Source organism: Scardinius erythrophthalmus (assembly GCF_964197995.2).
Source record: "Scardinius erythrophthalmus genome assembly, chromosome: 5".
Lineage (NCBI taxonomy): Eukaryota > Metazoa > Chordata > Actinopteri > Cypriniformes > Leuciscidae > Scardinius > Scardinius erythrophthalmus.
Genome location: NC_138225.1, coordinates 24,905,256 through 24,922,156, shown reverse-complemented (window position 1 = coordinate 24,922,156; position 16,901 = coordinate 24,905,256). Strand labels below are relative to the sequence as shown.

General features: G+C 36.5%; 2 protein-coding genes across 4 annotated transcripts in view; one reads left to right on the top strand and one right to left on the bottom strand.

Moving 5' to 3' along the window:
- Positions 1 to 294: 294 nt before the first annotated feature.
- On the bottom strand, positions 295 to 6,542 carry yipf6 (Yip1 domain family, member 6). The gene is made up of 7 exons (XM_081367314.1): positions 6,444 to 6,542; positions 5,189 to 5,317; positions 3,593 to 3,671; positions 3,415 to 3,457; positions 3,197 to 3,322; positions 1,522 to 1,679; positions 295 to 1,101 (listed from the first exon to the last, which is right to left on the bottom strand). The coding sequence occupies exons 1-7, from the start codon at positions 6,474 to 6,476 to the stop codon at positions 980 to 982; spliced, it is 690 nt and encodes a 229-aa protein (XP_081223440.1). The 5' UTR covers positions 6,477 to 6,542; the 3' UTR covers positions 295 to 979.
- Positions 6,543 to 7,734: 1,192 nt separating this feature from the next.
- ophn1 (oligophrenin 1) overlaps positions 7,735 to 16,901 on the top strand; it is a 45,262-nt gene continuing 36,095 nt past the window's right edge. For all 3 annotated transcript variants that reach the window (XM_081366724.1, XM_081366725.1, XM_081366726.1), the window contains exon 1: positions 7,735 to 8,278. In XM_081366724.1, the coding sequence (XP_081222850.1) occupies positions 8,125 to 8,278 (154 nt within the window). In that variant the 5' untranslated portion in view covers positions 7,735 to 8,124. The remainder of the gene's footprint in view (positions 8,279 to 16,901) is intronic.

Here is a 16,901-nt window from a genome sequence, read left to right as displayed (position 1 = left end):
AAAGTCTAATTATAATCACTATCACATAGAGAGGCAAAGGCAGAGAGAGAGAGAGAGGAGTGAAGACTGTGTGTTTCTCTAGGTGGGGTAAACAGAAAGACAGGGCGCTGGTGTGTGTCTGTATATGAGGAGAGAATGTGAATGGAAGACTGTCTTTGTCAGACAGACAGGTATATGTGTGTGAAAGGATCCTCTAAATGATGAACTGCATTTATACATACAGAAACAGCACTTCCAATTCAACCTCAAGTTACATTTTTTATTTTCCATGGCAGAAAAAGACAGAACCCAGAGTCCATGCAGCACTTATAAAGTATATGTTTATTTCATTCTGGAATGTATTAACTTCCACCGGCAAAAACAAATCTAATGAAGCGCAAACCTCATTCAGAACAAAAAAGAAAACACCAAAGAAAAGAAACTTTTGTGTGCAGCGATGTGAGGGGACTGACGTGAATGTGCAGCCTGATGATAGCTGAATAATTCTCTCGGTAGAGACAACAGTGGCACTGCTCAATCAGACACAAACAAACACATGCACGCTCACATAGTTACATTCTATGCTTGAGGAAGCACATCCACACATAAAGTCATACCCGAGACACACGGAACATAGTACGGCTCCGTGTTAAGGGTGTGAGTACATCTGGAACTGCTCAGAAGGGGCACTAACGTTCCTCACACTACAAAACATTCACATAACAAAGACATGTAGGCTGTTGTTAAATTAGTAGCGCTGAAGAATTAGTCTCTTTCAATCGTTTCCTCTCCTCTTATCCAACTGAATGAGGGATGGGGAGGAGTGATATCTATGCAATAATCCCCTTACTGTCTTCTGTTTGTCCCTTTCTGAATGTCCATCTAAGTGCTCCGCCTCTTTTTAGGCTAGTCCAATCACTGGCCAGCTCCCAGATGGTCTGCTGGTTGTCTTAATAAAGGAGAGGAGTTCATTTTGCAATTGGCTTAGGGTATATATATGCTAATGAGAAGGCGAAAATGTCAAGATCATCCAGCCAATCACAAAGTAGAACAGGAACACTGGATACACGACCAGGGCTTTCCTATTGGCCGGTTGGCTGTCTGCAAGAAATGCTGTAGAGGCTGTGAATGAAACACACATAGAGAGATACGGATTAAGATCTCACTGAAATCCCCTAAAGACTGTGTGTACAGAAGACAATGAGTTGAGTGATCTGACTTCTAACATCTAATCTCATTTTCTTCTTCTTTATCACTTCAGTAACTGGTTATTAATAGCACTTAATTGATGGTACATTTAATAGTAAAATAACTATTAAAAGTTATTTTAACAAGAATACTAATATTAGACTAATATTAAATTAGTCTACACAGCCCCCTGGTGGTGGCTGCATGCACTGCCGGAGGAGCTTGTTTGCCACACATGGATTCTAAACATTACAGCTATAAACAGAAATCTGAACAATTGGAGTAAAACAATCTCAGGGCCTTTAGTCTCCTGTGATTGCTGAAAATAGATAAATGATTTTGATTGGTTCTTACCAAATGTTGACCAGCTGAAGGATGCGGTGACAACTATAAGACGGACAGCAAAACCAATGATGCCCGAGCCCCCCAGAAGAACGATACGGCAAACTATCATGGCCACAGTCAGAGGAAGAATACAGTACCCCAACACACACAGACTCTGGAAAAATGATCTGTACAGACAAAGAGTGAGTAAGACAGAGACATGGACAGAAGGAATGACATTGCTCCAGTAATGTGCTCAAACATTAAAACAGCTAAAATGATTATGCACTGTAAATTGTCTAGAAGCTGATGAACATTTATCAAATTCAGAAAACTAATGTTTCTAGTAAATGAACAATCAACTGTTACTGTGGAAATGACCAAGAAACTGTAAGAGAGCTTACAAGTAAAAGCTACACATAACAGTAGCTGACATTCTGAAATTTATCACAGTTAAAAAATATTGGTGGAAAAAAATGATTAACTTCCACAGCTTGCGGAAAGTAAATGTAAATAATTTGAAATGCTGGGCATTGGGGTCATACGTTTTTCTATTGTTCTAACACAATGAAGCCTATTTAAAGAATGGTGGTAAAATAATAATCTAACAAGATATATAGGCTATATATAACAAGATATACATATATACATATATATATATACACATATATGCACAGACACACAAACACACACACGTGTGATACAACCGTGATACTTTTTCTTCAGAATTCTGAACAGAAAGTTCTAAAGAACTGCATTTATATGAAAGGTTTTTTTTGTTGTTGTAATAATGCAAAAGCCTTTGCTGTCACTTTTGCTGATAGTAAGTGCTATTTAAAATTCCTACATTATAAGCTAAATATGATTTATTACAGTATTCAAATGGTAAAATAGTGACATTTCATGATTTTACATGACAGTACATTTCTGTTTGAAATGTATTGTTTTTCGAAAACATATGTGAATGGAATTGTGTTGTGAAGTCAAACCTTTCACTTACTATTTCAAAAAATAGTGGTGATATTTTGCAACCCTAAGTGCCCAGCGTTGCAATTTTGGGATGTTTTCCAAATTTTGACTTCCTAAAGCTATATTTAAGAATGAAAATAATATGAATATCAATGCTTGGGTCTCTTGAGGGCTAAGCAAAACAATTGATGTCACTCACACTCTGTTCCCTCATTGTTCAGTGGCATTAAACAATCAATTCTCTTGGATCTGGTTGACTAGCTCTCTTTTCTATGCCTAATGATGAGACAAATTCCCTCTCGTAGGTACAGATGCCAAAGCACAGGCATCAATTGGGTTTGGCCTTAGAGACTCCTCTTTAATACACATTTTAAATCACTAACTAAAAAATTGTACAATGAGAAAACAGCACTAAATTCACACTTCCTCCATTGTGAAGATGTGAGGTGCTTTTTTGTGCATATAAGAAAGCTTCTACCAAGTTAATTAATTACCTAGACTGTAGTGTAATCTGTGCCGCCACAGTTTCATAATGAACTGAAAATATTTGAAAACTTCTCATAACAACATAAAAGGTCTCTAATGTTGTTTTGTGCCATTGCTTTGGCAAAGTATCTGCCAAATTAACTAAAATCGAAAGCGTGATATGGCTATGCCCCCTTACAGGAAACAAGGTCCATTCACCAGTCCTGCGGGAAACACTGAAATATAAATAAAAATATGACTGTTTACTCACATGGTTCCTCCCAGGAGTTTGGAGTTGAGGGTGATGATTACAGAACCAAACCAGATGATGACAAAGACTTCTGCAAACTGTGGTCTGCCATCCTCCTCACTGTCGGCAGACCCACTCTGCAGCATTCTGAGATAAAACATATTATTATAAATACAATACATTTGCTGGAGTCATAGTGACATTGGTTCTGACTAGGACTAGTCAACATTACTACTCACAAGGCCAGAGTCACACAGAGGATAAGAGGTCCCCATAAGTCCCCTAAAAAGTACAGAACACATACACTCCTTAAGATCAAGACAGCTGAAGAACATGTAACATTTATAATAAGTGATCATAAATGGGGCGCATCCTTTATGTAATCTGTGATTGTGTCATTAGAAATGATGGACTCACAGTCTCTGAGTAGTGCAGAACTTTTCTTGGGGTACATAACATGGACAAACTTTTGTCCAATGGCTCTTAGATCCCTCAGCTGAGAACCACAAACAGAGAAAAGAGAGAACAAGAAACGTTGCTTAAACTCAAACAGAACTACTGTGCACTCCAGTGATATTTTAGTATTATTTATATATTATTATTATTATATTTCTAAAAAATTTAAAGTAATTTTGTTGTGTGATTCTGTCATTTTTATTTGTTTTTAAAAATATTTCAATGCAGGTTTAATTAATTTTTATTTCAGTTTAAGTCATTTTAGTACTTCAACTTAAAGTCCCCCTGTAGTCAATCATTTTATCCCTTAAAACTAATGAGCTCATTGTTAAAATTAATACATTAAATTAATACAATATTAGCTAACTGTGTGATGAATGTACATTTCTGAAATACATAACTTGGACACAGTCACGTCTAATAACAGATCACTCTAAATTGTAATGTAGACATGCATTTTCTGTAAAGCTTCTTTGAAATAATAATGTATTGTGAAAAGCGCTATACAAATAAATGTGAATTGAATTGAATTAAAACTCATCTTTGATCACCAAAACTTCATTACACCCTTGCTTCATTAATATACCATGAATATGGAAATAAGCCCTGCCTCCACTCAATCACACAAGCTCAGAATACCTGATTCACTCGGTCAAATTTACTGTAGTAAAAGCAGCACAATGACAAGTGGAAATACTGGTTTAATTCAGCCATATGATATACGTTTGAACCAGGAACTGATTCAGAAGAAGTGGAAGAGTGAATTATACACAGGCTTCTATACAAGTCGATGTATCAGAATGGTAATGCGTTTTATGTGTCGCTCTTAACAACGTCGGGTACATAAGGGTAATTATTAAGATTAGCCTTTTGCTTGACTACATTATCAAACAGATAACAATGTGTTGCTAATGTTACACAAACCATGTTGACGTTCGCTATCTCAGTCTGCCTTCTAAAAATCAGTAGCCTTAGAAACACTTTGAACATCAGTGGAGAAAGGCATATATTTCATCATAACATCATATACAACATATTCACAATTTACCCGCTATATTGCTAAATGTACCCGATTTTTCATATCAACAGAAAAATATACCGGGATAACCTGGCTTCTCTTAAGACTCCCCTGCGATTTCAAACCACGTTTCTGACACTGTCTTTGGTTCACTGCAGTTTTAAGGAGAAAATACTCAGCAATGGTGTAGACTTATGAGTTTGCACATGGTTTGTCTTAAAGCATATTAAAAACACCACATAGACAATAAAAACTTAATTTTCACCACATATTTAAACATATTTATTTCAGTTAGTTGCCAAAGCAACATTTTTTCAAGTTTTTCACCTAAGCTTAATATTTATACTTTAATTTATTTCAGCTTTATTTTATTTATGACAAATAATATTTAACAGTTTTAGTTTTATTAAACAAATTACACTGGCACAATTAGAATTGTTTTCCTCATTACATTTATCCACACAAAATATTTAAACGTGTACATTGCCCATCCATATATGCCAATATGTCACTACCCTGTAACAAAAAGTTTCACTTACAATAGTGTCTTTGACAGGCTCATCCAGCGTCGAGAGATCATTGTCAGCATTCTGCGAGCCCACAGGCACAGATATATCTCCCTCCACTGGGATGTCCTCTGAAATTGAGATGTCAGACAAACCTGCAAACTGAGACATGAAGAAAGACCGTTTAAATTATTCATGGCATATATACCCAAAACACAAGTTCATGTTTTTCTATGCCAGTGATTCTCAAAATGTGGTTCACTGGTGGTCCATGCAGGATCTATAATGGGCTGTGTGTTGTTGACTGACTAACAGAGGAAAATAAAAACCATTAAAAGAAAGCACTTCTTCTAATTGAACCAACTCATTAACAATTGAGCTAAATATGTGATAAAGTGTTTCTGTTTTCTTCACAATAAGTGACAGTTACTGTAGCAAATGAATAGTCTCAGCTCATATTTATTAGGAAAAGCAGCATTTAAGTTGATTTCAATTAATCAAGAAGAAAACAATAGTCAGGCAAATGAATGGTAGAGGCAGTGAATGGTATATAACTTACTGATGATATTTTGTACACTATCTCTTTAAAACTTCCTGTCCTGAAAAAGGACACAGGTGACAGAGATGTGCTCTTGACCTCAGGCTCAAGAAGAATTTTTAACTCTGTAAAACCTATTGCAATGCACTTAAACCTCATTTCAAGACCCATATGATCACAGGAAATACATTTACCAAGCAGATATAGACCATTAAATAACCAATAAAGAAATGTAAACATCTCTGTGTCGAGATCGTTAAATGAGAAATAAGGATCAAATGAAGGAAATATATCATTTCTGGAGTCTAGAACTACAGTCTAAGTTAAAATCTCTGCACTTATAAAGCGAATAAGTAAACATTTAAAATATTTATAGGAGCGTGGCAGTCAGACACTCAGATATAGCACTAGCAGGTGTTGTTACACTCTCACTGTTTACATAGTTTGGTAACACTGTACGATAAAAGGCGTAAATTAATCCTGTTTTCCGTAAAATCAGCTAATCTATCAGTATGGTAATTTGGGTGATGTTTTAAAAAATCTTTAAGGTAAGTTAGTAAATTTGTTCTGTTGTGCTGAGAAACGACCATCTGCTTTTACACGTATTACCCCAGCAGAGCTTTACTGACACATTTACATTACATGACCAAGCAGTACTCGGGATCGGTTTACCATACAGACAAAAGTTCAACCGGTGGAAAAGCTGACAATGTGTTTTAAATCTGTTTTAAAGCATGTTTTGTCTCTTACCAAAGGCTTGCTAGACTCATCCACTTCCGCCATCTTTACACGGATACGGCTACGTCATCGGGAGTGTGACGTCAAAAACGCCAACATGCCACTATGCATAATAATAAAGGTATGAGGTGTCAATGTTTATTTTAGGAAAAGGTACTCTTTAATTTGGTTTTGCATTTTGAAAATGTATTTTTTGAATATTTAAAGTATGATAACAATACATGTTTCCATTTCCAATTGTATTGTAAACAGTGCGAATTTTAAAAATGTAATTTTATTAGTCAAATTTCGCATTCATACGTTTAAGTTTTCTAACAAAAAGTCCCTTTTCTCAGTATTCCTTAAATAATTTGAAAATTACTTTTTTACTATTCAATCTAGTACTAATGGAAAAGCTATTAAGACAAAATATTTGATTGATACAAAGGTCTTGGGGTTTTAGTTTTTTATATATATATATATATATATATATATATATATTATTTTTGTATGTGTTTTCTTTGCTCCCCTGGCTCCAAAATGTATATTGTATTGTTTTGTTTTTTAAAGCATTAATAAAAAAATAATAATAATAATAAAAAAAAGATAATACTAATAAATGTCGTTAATGTCTCTGGTATTATGCCCTATGTTTTAAACTGATCAAAGCTTTGAAATCATATTAACAGTTTGAAAAATGCCTTGTAAATGTATGATCAGAAGAACAGTGTCTGTCTCTTTAAGGGCCGGAGTCAGTGTGGGTTTAGAAATATAACGTGCGGGTAGAATGACAACTAGCATGACTTTGAAAATAATAAAATAGGCGAGGCTTTGGCGCGGGTGTTTGTCTCTACTTGGACAAGCACGATGGATCAACATAATATTTTTTCTATTTTAATTATTCGCTGTATATTTCAACGCAATGGCTATTAAGCGTCTCCCCCTCCCCCCTCCGATCACTGCACACGTGCAAACGTTAGTGGCATGTCACGTGGTAAATGTTACTTTTTCTAGCGCCGCTCAGTCTAGACCAATAATAGTCGTTTATGATTGCTTGAGACTGCGTTCATTAATACATAATTTAATAGTGATTGTAGAGGCATGTTTCCAATTGTATTGTAAGTACCAATGATTGCAAATAATAGATTTGAATGATTATAATTTTCAGCCTATAAATGTCTGCAGCAATACAAAATACATCCAGAGATTTAAATGTAGTTCAATAGAGGATTTCCTTTTGTGGGCCCTCATGCGCCCCCCAGAGGAAGAAAGCTGTGTATCCCAGTAAAGCGATAGTTTTAGCTGCTAACTAGTGACATTTGCCGCCCAATGATGTGGGAGTGCTCAGAATGTAGCCCTGCCCGCGTTTGTCAGTCCCTCGACTCCCAAAACAAGGAAAAGTATTGAAACACAAATACTTTATCAGCACTTTTAAGTTTTAGCCTACTTTACAACTCAAATTGAATTAGTCTGTTTTTATCAATACCGCGTGCACACGGAGACAGCCACTACCGGGGCGTTGGATTATTTTTTTTATAGCTGCATATCATACAATATGTCAAATATGGGGAACTTTATCGAAACCGATTAAGTTACTCGAAATCAACTTGATTAACACAGCCGAGTGATCAAAAGGCACGTCTGCGTGGTTTGTTTGCGTACTTTATTTTCAACAAAAGGCCGGTTATCATCGTTGATCATTCAGAGGTTGAGAATGGGGCATCCTCCACTGGAGTTCAGCGACTGCTACTCCGACAGCCCAGATTTCAGAGAGAGACTGAAATGCTACGAAAACGAGCTGGAAAAATCCAACAAGTTCCTAAAGGATGTAATCAAGGACGGGAACAGTGTGATCAACACGATTAAAGGTAAAATGGTCTTTTACAGCAGCGGTGGTGGTGCTCTTCTTCGCTGGGGGGGGGAGGAGGTGGATCGAGGTCTCCGCCTTTGCAAAGCCCTGCAGATGAACAAATACGCACGACATCAGTAGAGAGTTTAGTTTTACTCAAAGGAAAAATTCCTTTCATTCCTGGAAGCCCTACGTTTTTGAAAAAGCTTTCACTTGCAGGTCACTGGTTGGTTTTTAAGGGGATTATGAATTGTAGAGGGGAGGGAGTGATCTGGCAGATGGTGCGCACCTCTCAGAGATGCTTCTGGCAAGCTCTTTCAGGAGACGGATGATTTATTTATAGCAGGGAACTCCAATTTTACAGATTAGTAAACGGAATTAAACTGGAAAGTGTGAACGTGCCAACAAGATGATTGACTGTGAAGGGAGAGCCAGTAATAATATGAATTACTATCAGTGCTTGCTTATCACTATTCTGCTGATCTCATAGAAGTGAGGCTCTTTGCATCCTCGAAATGGAGGAGAGAGAGAGAGAGAGAGAGAGAGAGAGAGAGAGGGGAGATGCATGCTGTGTAAACTATCAGTCTAAGAAGCATTCCTTTTCACGGCCATACACCACAATAGATGTTGCTTCCTCCTTCCTCTTCTTTTGTTCGGCTTATCTCTGAAGTGTTATGAAGCAAAAAACAACAAATGGAAAGTTTCCAAGATTTCAATCCTGCTCTTCTGATAAAGTTCCCCTGAACTTGGCAGTTAAGGATAGAGGAACTATAACCGCAAACAATGAACTTAGGACAGTAGCTTCTGCTTAATGAGGAGAAGCTGCTAAACTCACTAGAGCTGTATTACAGTCACTATATAGATGTAATAGTAAATATTGCTGTAGATTTCCCAGTGCACAGCTCATATGTCTTCTTTATCATCATTGTTTCAGGGAAATATCAGGGAATTGTAAAAGTGTGATTTCCAGGCCTGGTCATGGAAATCAATAAAAATGAATAATCGTAACTTTTTTTGGTCAAATAATGCGTTCATAACAGTAATCCAATCTTTTATTAAAATGCATAAAATGTTAAAAAGTTATTACTAAATAATTAATATAATTTAATTATATTAAGTTATGTATGCAGAGATTTAACTGACCAAATTAATTAAATAAATAAATATAATGACGATATAAAGGCACTAAGTGCAAATAGCAATACTAGATTTTAGATAGAGCAGTATTTTCTTTGCACCATGTCTAAATAGTAATTAGATTTGCACTAAGTGTAAATGGTTGTTAGATGCTATTTATACTAAGTGGAAATCGTGGCAGATACTATTTGCACCTCACTGTATTGTAGTAGGCCTATATTATAAAATGGTATGCAATAACTACATATTCATTGTATATGATAATATTTACTAAAATCATAAATGGATGCTACCTTATTGGGACATTACTTGTCCCTATCCCTAAAGCCCATTACACCTAACCCTAACCCTACCGATCAACTCTTTATCCCCACTATTAAATACCCGTTAGGCACTTTATTTCCACTTTTTGAGTATTTTCTTATTTTAAATAAACACCTTTCCAAGTTCAAGCTGATATGCAATGGGCAAAGGGAGAAGGAGTTGGGTAAAAGCCGGATACGAACTCGGGTCGGTCGCCAATGCTCCTGTTATCAGATGGGTGTAATTTTGTAATTTTGTCTGGCTCAACCAGACATTGGTGGGCAGAGTCAAGCCCTATTCGGACGGGATTAACTTTATAAGGGTAGATGGAGTAATGTAATACATTTTCGTGTTTCTTTAGAAATAAATAATGGACAAATGGAGTCTTCAAATGCCTCAGATGTAAAGTTATTCGCTGTCAAAGTGACGCCAAAATGAATGGGAGTCAATGGAATGCTAACAGCAGGTGATGGTCTGCTAATCAATGGCGGCGCCCGGGGAAGCTTCAATGTTTTCCGAAACATTGGCCCCCTGAGTAAAACTAGCAGAAGTGGGAGGGGTAACTCGATTTGCACATCGCCGTCACCCTCATTTCATGTCGTCATGTGCGTATTACGTTGCCTCCTGATGTCACGTGCAAACACATATAACCTATGTTTATATAAAACAGTTATGTCCGGTCGAAAGATGTATTAATTAACTTCATCTGGATTGTGTTGGTAATAGGCACTTACCTAATGCTAAAAGATGTTTCATGCCTCTAACAAGTGCTTTCGACCTTCTTTCTGATCTGAATGGTATGTGGAAAACACTTGAGTTTTGCAACAGATTTGTCCCAGCGTCTAGAACGCAACTGAATGCTTTTTCAAATGTCTCCATACTTGAAAAACTGCGGAAAACTACTTTTAAACAGGAAATGACAAAATATTTACGTACATATTTACAGCGGGTCTATTTGCACAGGATTAGTATTACCAAAGGTAATTTTTCCGGACCTTTTTACTGAAGTCGCCATAATCTTTACTGACATTGTCCGTAATGATTACTGAGATGGCACATTCGGGCGGGACTAAAATCACAGAGAAGCTCTGGTAATTATTACTTTACCCCACCTCTCCATGTTAAACTAGTCCCGTCCAAAAAGGGCTTTAGTGTAAATAGCCTCTGCCTACAAGGCGGGTTATTTGCACATAGTGTAAATAGACACTCCAAAATATTTAATGCGTCATGGAATGTTGCAATAAATAAAAGTACAATGAAATGTAAGCATAAATAAGTAAGTAAGTGATAAATAAATAATCATAGCATGCTCTAAAATAATTTAAGTGGCTAGAAATTGCTTTTTAAAATAACATTTTTATTTAAAATCCTTATTCATTAATCTGGAACTACTGGGAAAGTAATGTACATTAATTGGCCAAAAAGAGCAGGAATCCTGTGCCATTGTCAGATGATTTCCTGATTTATTGGAGAGTTTCAGCTGATTGGTGGTCAGCTTTTCCGTTTGCATTTCACTGCCTAAGTTTGGATAGAAAACTTGACAGTTGGTCTCTTGTCAGTAATAATTTGATGATTCAGCTTTAATTTATCTCCTTCTCAGGCTTCCTTTCCTAATTTCAAGGGAAGTCATAAATGCACTCGTTTTCTAAATAGGCATGTTTTTATCTTGCCTGAGGGAGTATGCAAGCTTCTAATTTGACTAACCATAAGCCTCATTCTATACCTCAGAGTGCAACACTCCAAAAGCAGAATGCTGAGCCATTAAGGCCGATTTCCTTGCGGAACTGTGCAGAGCACGACTGGCTGTAATTTGATGACTGCAGTCTGCTCTCCGTTGCTTCCAGTGTCTCAGAAGGAGTCTTCAGTAACTTCTGCTTTGGTAACTAAAGGAACCACTGGAGCCCACAATAAATTTCCATTACTGTGAAGTTCTGCAGCTTCTAAAGTCATATGACCTGACTCAGTGGTTTCGATATGCTTACTTCCTGCGTTTATGTAGTTTTGCACTTTTTGAGGAATATCGCGGGTGCTGTGTGGATGTGAAACTTGACACAGGAAGTGGAGCATTTTCTTTTCTCCAATGATGAGGAACCTTCTTGGGATCTATTGCTCCTGTTATGACTAAACAGAGAGTATCAACAAGGCAGATTTTCAGAAGGCAAGGCTTCAACAAACATGCTGCTCAATACAGAATTGTTGTGGCTGCTGTGGTTTCAAAAGTATAAATGAACAAATTATCAAATAATCTTTTGCACAACACTTTTTGGCACCTCTCCATTCAAACATCATCTGTTCAGTTTTGCAATCTTATTTTGTCATGTGTTTGACTGCACTGACCGGTTTTTCAGCCGAGTCTGGTTCTCTTCTACCAGCCAGGATGTGGTTCTTGGCTTCAGTTGTGGTTTAGTAGTTTATAAAATGCAGTACAATCTGACACTTTGTTAGTGTCAAACTGACACTTTGTCATACACACTGTCGTGCATTTCAATAACACCTGTTACATCAGTTCTTGTCTAATGTTGCAAGAGTAAAATAGCTCCCTTTTGAGATCCGTGTTTGTGTTTGTCAGAGGGCTGGACAGGGCGGGTTTTGTGATCTAGTTTGGAGAGGGTAGTCCGTCATGCCAGCTCTTCATGCTTTAGACAAACACACTCTTTGTGTCTTTTTCATCAGAGGGGATATAATCATTTAAGCCATCTCCTCTGTTAGCACCGCACACTTCACAGAGTGTGCAGGCCCACAGCACAGAGCACAGCTAGAGAGAGATAGGGATAGAAAGAGTTAGGGATGAATGGCTCACCTGGCTATTGATCAGTAAAAGAGAGTGGAAACCAATTGGAGTTTCTCTTTTTCTGGAAGTTAATCTGTAGAAATGCAGAAGAAGCCCAGATTTTATTAGAATATTTACATTAAGAATATTAGAAAATACTGGAATATTATATTATATTATATTATAATGAGTAAATATATAAAAAAATTAAGCTGAATTTTCAGCATCATTACAAAAATGTATTCTAATATGCTGATTTTGGGCTCAAGAAAAATGTCTTTATATTATTAATGTTACTAATATTATTAGTAATATGTTACTTATATTATTAATGTTACAGGTGCGCTCCTTAATATTTTTGGAAATATATATGGATATGAATATGGAAACCGTGATACACTAACATTCAAAAGAATGGGGTGAGTAAGAAAAAAAATTAATCAACACTTTTATTCAACAAGAGCACATTAAATTGATTGAAAGTGATATTTATAATGTTACGAAAGGTTTCTATTTAAAATAAACGCTGTTCATTGAACTTTCTATTTATCAAAGAATCCTGAAAAAACATTATCACGGTTTCCATAAAAATATTAAGCAGAAAAAAATGTTTTCAACATTGATAATAAAAAGAACCATTATTGATAGTGGTGTACCAATAATATTTGATAATAATAGAGTGCCAAGTCAGCATATTAGAATGTTTTCTGGAGGATCATGTGACACTGAAGACTGGAGTAATGATGCTGAAAAATAAGCTTTACCATCACAGAAATAAATTACATTTTAAAATATATATAGAAAACTGTTGTTTGGAATTGTAGTGATATCTGACAATATTACTGTTTGTACTGTTTTATAAATGCAGCCTTGGTGGGTGAGCATAATTCTTTCAAAAACATTAAAACACTTTATTATCCCATACTATTTTATATATATTTATAAACATACATTCACTGGACACTTTATTATAGGTACATCTTGCTAGTACCAGATTGGACCCACATTTGCCTTAAGAACTGCCTTAATTCCTCATACCATAGATTCAACAAAGTTCTGGAAACATTCCTAAGACAATTTGGTCCATATTGACATGACAGCATCACGCAGTTGCTGCAGATTTGTCAGCTGAACATAGTGAACTCATTGTCATGTTCAAGAAACCAGTTAGATGATTTGAGCTTTGTGACATGGTGCGTTATCCTGCTGGAAGTAGCCATCAGAAGATGGGTACACTGTGGTCATAAAGGGATGGACGTGGTCAGCAACAATACTCAGGGAGCCTGTGCCATTTAAACTATGCTCAATTGGTATTAATGGGCCCAAAGTGTGCCAAGAAAATATTCCCCACTCCATTAAACCACCAGTAGCAGCCTGAACTGTTGATACAAGACAGGATGTATCCATGCTCTCATGTTGTTTATGCCAAATTCTGACCCTATCTGAATGTTGCAGCAGAATCAACACTCATCAGACCAGGCAACATTTATCAATTTATCAACATTTATCATTGTCCATTTTTTGGTGACCCCGTGTGAATTGTAGCTTCAGTTTCCTTTTCTTAGCTGACAGGAGTGGCACCCGGTGTGATCTTCTGCTGCTGTAGCCCATCTGCTTCAAGGATCGACGTGTTGTGCATTCAGAGATGCTCTCCTGAAAATACCTCGGTTGTAACGAGTGGTTAATTTGAGTTACAGTTGACTTTCTATCAGCTTTGAACCAGTCTGGCCATTCTACTCTGACCTCTGGCATCAACAAGGCATTTTCGCCCACAGAACTGCTGCTCACTGGATAGTTTCTATTTTTCAGGCCATTCTCTGTAAACCATAGAGATTGTTGTGCGTGAAAATCCCAGTAGATCAGCAGTTTCTGAAATACTCAGACCATCCCTTCTGGCAGCCATGCCACGTTCAAAGTCATTTAAATTACCTTTCTTTCCCATTCTTATGCTAAGTTTGAATTTCAGCAGATCGTCTTGGCCATGTCTACATGCCTAATTGCATTGAGCTGCTGCCATGTGGCTGATTAGGGTGAAGAAGCAGTTGAACAGGTGTACAAACATAGACAGTAATATACTATATAGTGGCCAAAAGTGATGTCCAGAGGGGGTATTTGTTGTTAATGACCCTAAGTTAAAATTAAACCATCAAAATATGAGGAAAATATTTTATATATTTTTAAATATTTTAAATACGAGGGAAGATGTTGGTTCTCTCTTTGGTTTGTATGTTGTTGTAAAGTTTTTCTTTCTTCAAAGCAGAGACCAGTGAGACAGTTGGGATCGCGTTCAACGGAAGTTATTCTTTATTGAGAACTCCGCTGTACGTGGCTGTAGAAACTTCCAACATGATCTGATCTAACATAACTTTACATGTTATCTTATAGGCATTTTAGGAGGAGGGACTTTTGGGGGTGGAGACAAATTCAAACAAAGCATGTAAATGAGTATACAGGTTAAGGTAACAAAAGGTGAGATTCTCAGTGAATCATTCGTGTGCTAATACCATCAGTCTGAGTGAAACTGGGGCTCGAAGAGCCATTAAAGAAAACAGGAATTGCAACTTTGCTGAGATCTTAACCTTAAAATCTAAAATTAGTATTCTTCACTGTGATGTTATGTAAGGAAGCATATCTGAAATAGATTCTTAAATTTTAACCCTTCAGTGTTCATTATTTCTTTGTATGACAGCCTGACATAAAATTATTTCTGTACAATTTGGCATGTTCCATTGCGTTCTCAAAAATAAAACAATTGATTCCAAGCACAATTACGAAATATACTTACAAAATCGTTAACAAATTATATACTGTATAAATGCTGTATATATACAGTATATGTATGTGTATATATATATATATATATATATATATATATATATATATATATATATATATATATATATATATATATATATATATTTATATCCTATATATATATATATATATAGGATATATATATGAAGAGTTCAGATGCAAAAGCCTCTAAGTGCCATCTGAAATTTTCTTCTAGAATGATCATTTTTATCAAGCTTGTATATTTAAGTTCATTAATTTCACTTAATTGGCAATGAAAATTACCTATTAATAGTCATTTAAGTGAAATTACTAAACTTAAATATATGAACTTGATAAAAATTATCATTCTAGAAGAAAATTTCAGATGGCACTTAGAGGCTTTTGCATCTGAACTCTTCATATATCCTTATATAGGATATATATCCTATATATTTCAGGTATATATATATATATATATATATATATATATATATATATATATATATATATATATATATATATATATATATATATATATATACATACATACAGCGGGGGAAATAAGTATTGAACACGTCATCATTTTTCTCAGTAAATATATTTCCAAAGGTGCTATTGACATGAAATTTTCACCAGATGTTGGTAACAACCCAAGTAATGGCGCTTTTCCACTGCATGGTACGGCTCGGTTCTGCTCAGTACGGTTCGACTCGGCGCGGAACGGTTCGGCTCGCTTCGCTTTTCCACTGCGTGGTACGACTCGACTCGGTACGGCACGGTTCGGCTCGCTTTAGCTCATTTGCTTTTCCACTGCAGTTAGTACCGCTTCAAAGTGGGTGGGACTGATTGTTATAGTTGCCGTCTACCATGACATCATCATATTAAATGCGAATTTTTCATTCCGTGTTTCCCCATTCACTCCTCGGCAACCAAATTCTTTTAAAACAGGTGCTACAGCGTTGGCTGTTGTCTACTGGCTATTTAAATCTAGCGGGCTTAGTGTCTCGTGTTGTAAATACAATGACGCTGGTAGAGATGATTCTGTCTGACCAATCAGTGATCTGCAGTGTTTTCACGTCACATTTTAGTATCGGTACAGTACGCTTGGAACCTCAACAGAGGTGGTACCATTTAAAGCGAGCCGAAGCGAGCCGTACCGTACCGTACCATGCAGTGGAAATGCGCCATAAGATTGCCGTACTGAACCGAGCCGTACCATACCATGCAGCGGAAAAGCGCCAAAGTGTGCCGTACCGAACCGAGCCGTACCGTACCATGCAGTGGAAAAGCGCCATAAGCCATACATACAAAGAAACAAACAAAAATAAGTTCAGAAATTAAGTTATGTGTAATAATGTGAAATGACACAGGGAAAAAGTATTGAACACATGAAGAAAGGGAGGCGCAAAAAGGCATGGAAAGCCAAGACAACTGCTGAAAACTTACAGTAATTAAAAAGCAATCCAGCCCCCTGTCAGTGGAAATTAATAACAGCTGGTTCAGTCCCAAATGATGGCCTACAAAAAGGTCTCATTGCCAAGGTGTCACACAAGACACATCTCATGATGGGTAAAAGCGAAGAGCTGTCTCAAGACCTTTTTCAACCTAATTGTTGCAAAACATAATGATGGCATTAGTTATAGGCGCCATTCTAAGC

Bases quoted from the DNA above. Each gene is read 5' to 3' on its own strand.
- yipf6 (XM_081367314.1), bottom strand. From the start codon at position 6,476: ATGGCGGAAGTGGATGAGTCTAGCAAGCCTTTG. The intron at 5,318-6,443 runs GTAAGAGACAAA...TTCATGTCTCAG, and splicing joins ATGAGTCTAGCAAGCCTTTG to TTTGCAGGTTTGTCTGACAT. The intron at 1,680-3,196 runs GTGAGTAAACAG...TTGTCTGTACAG, and splicing joins AAACTCCTGGGAGGAACCAT to ATCATTTTTCCAGAGTCTGT.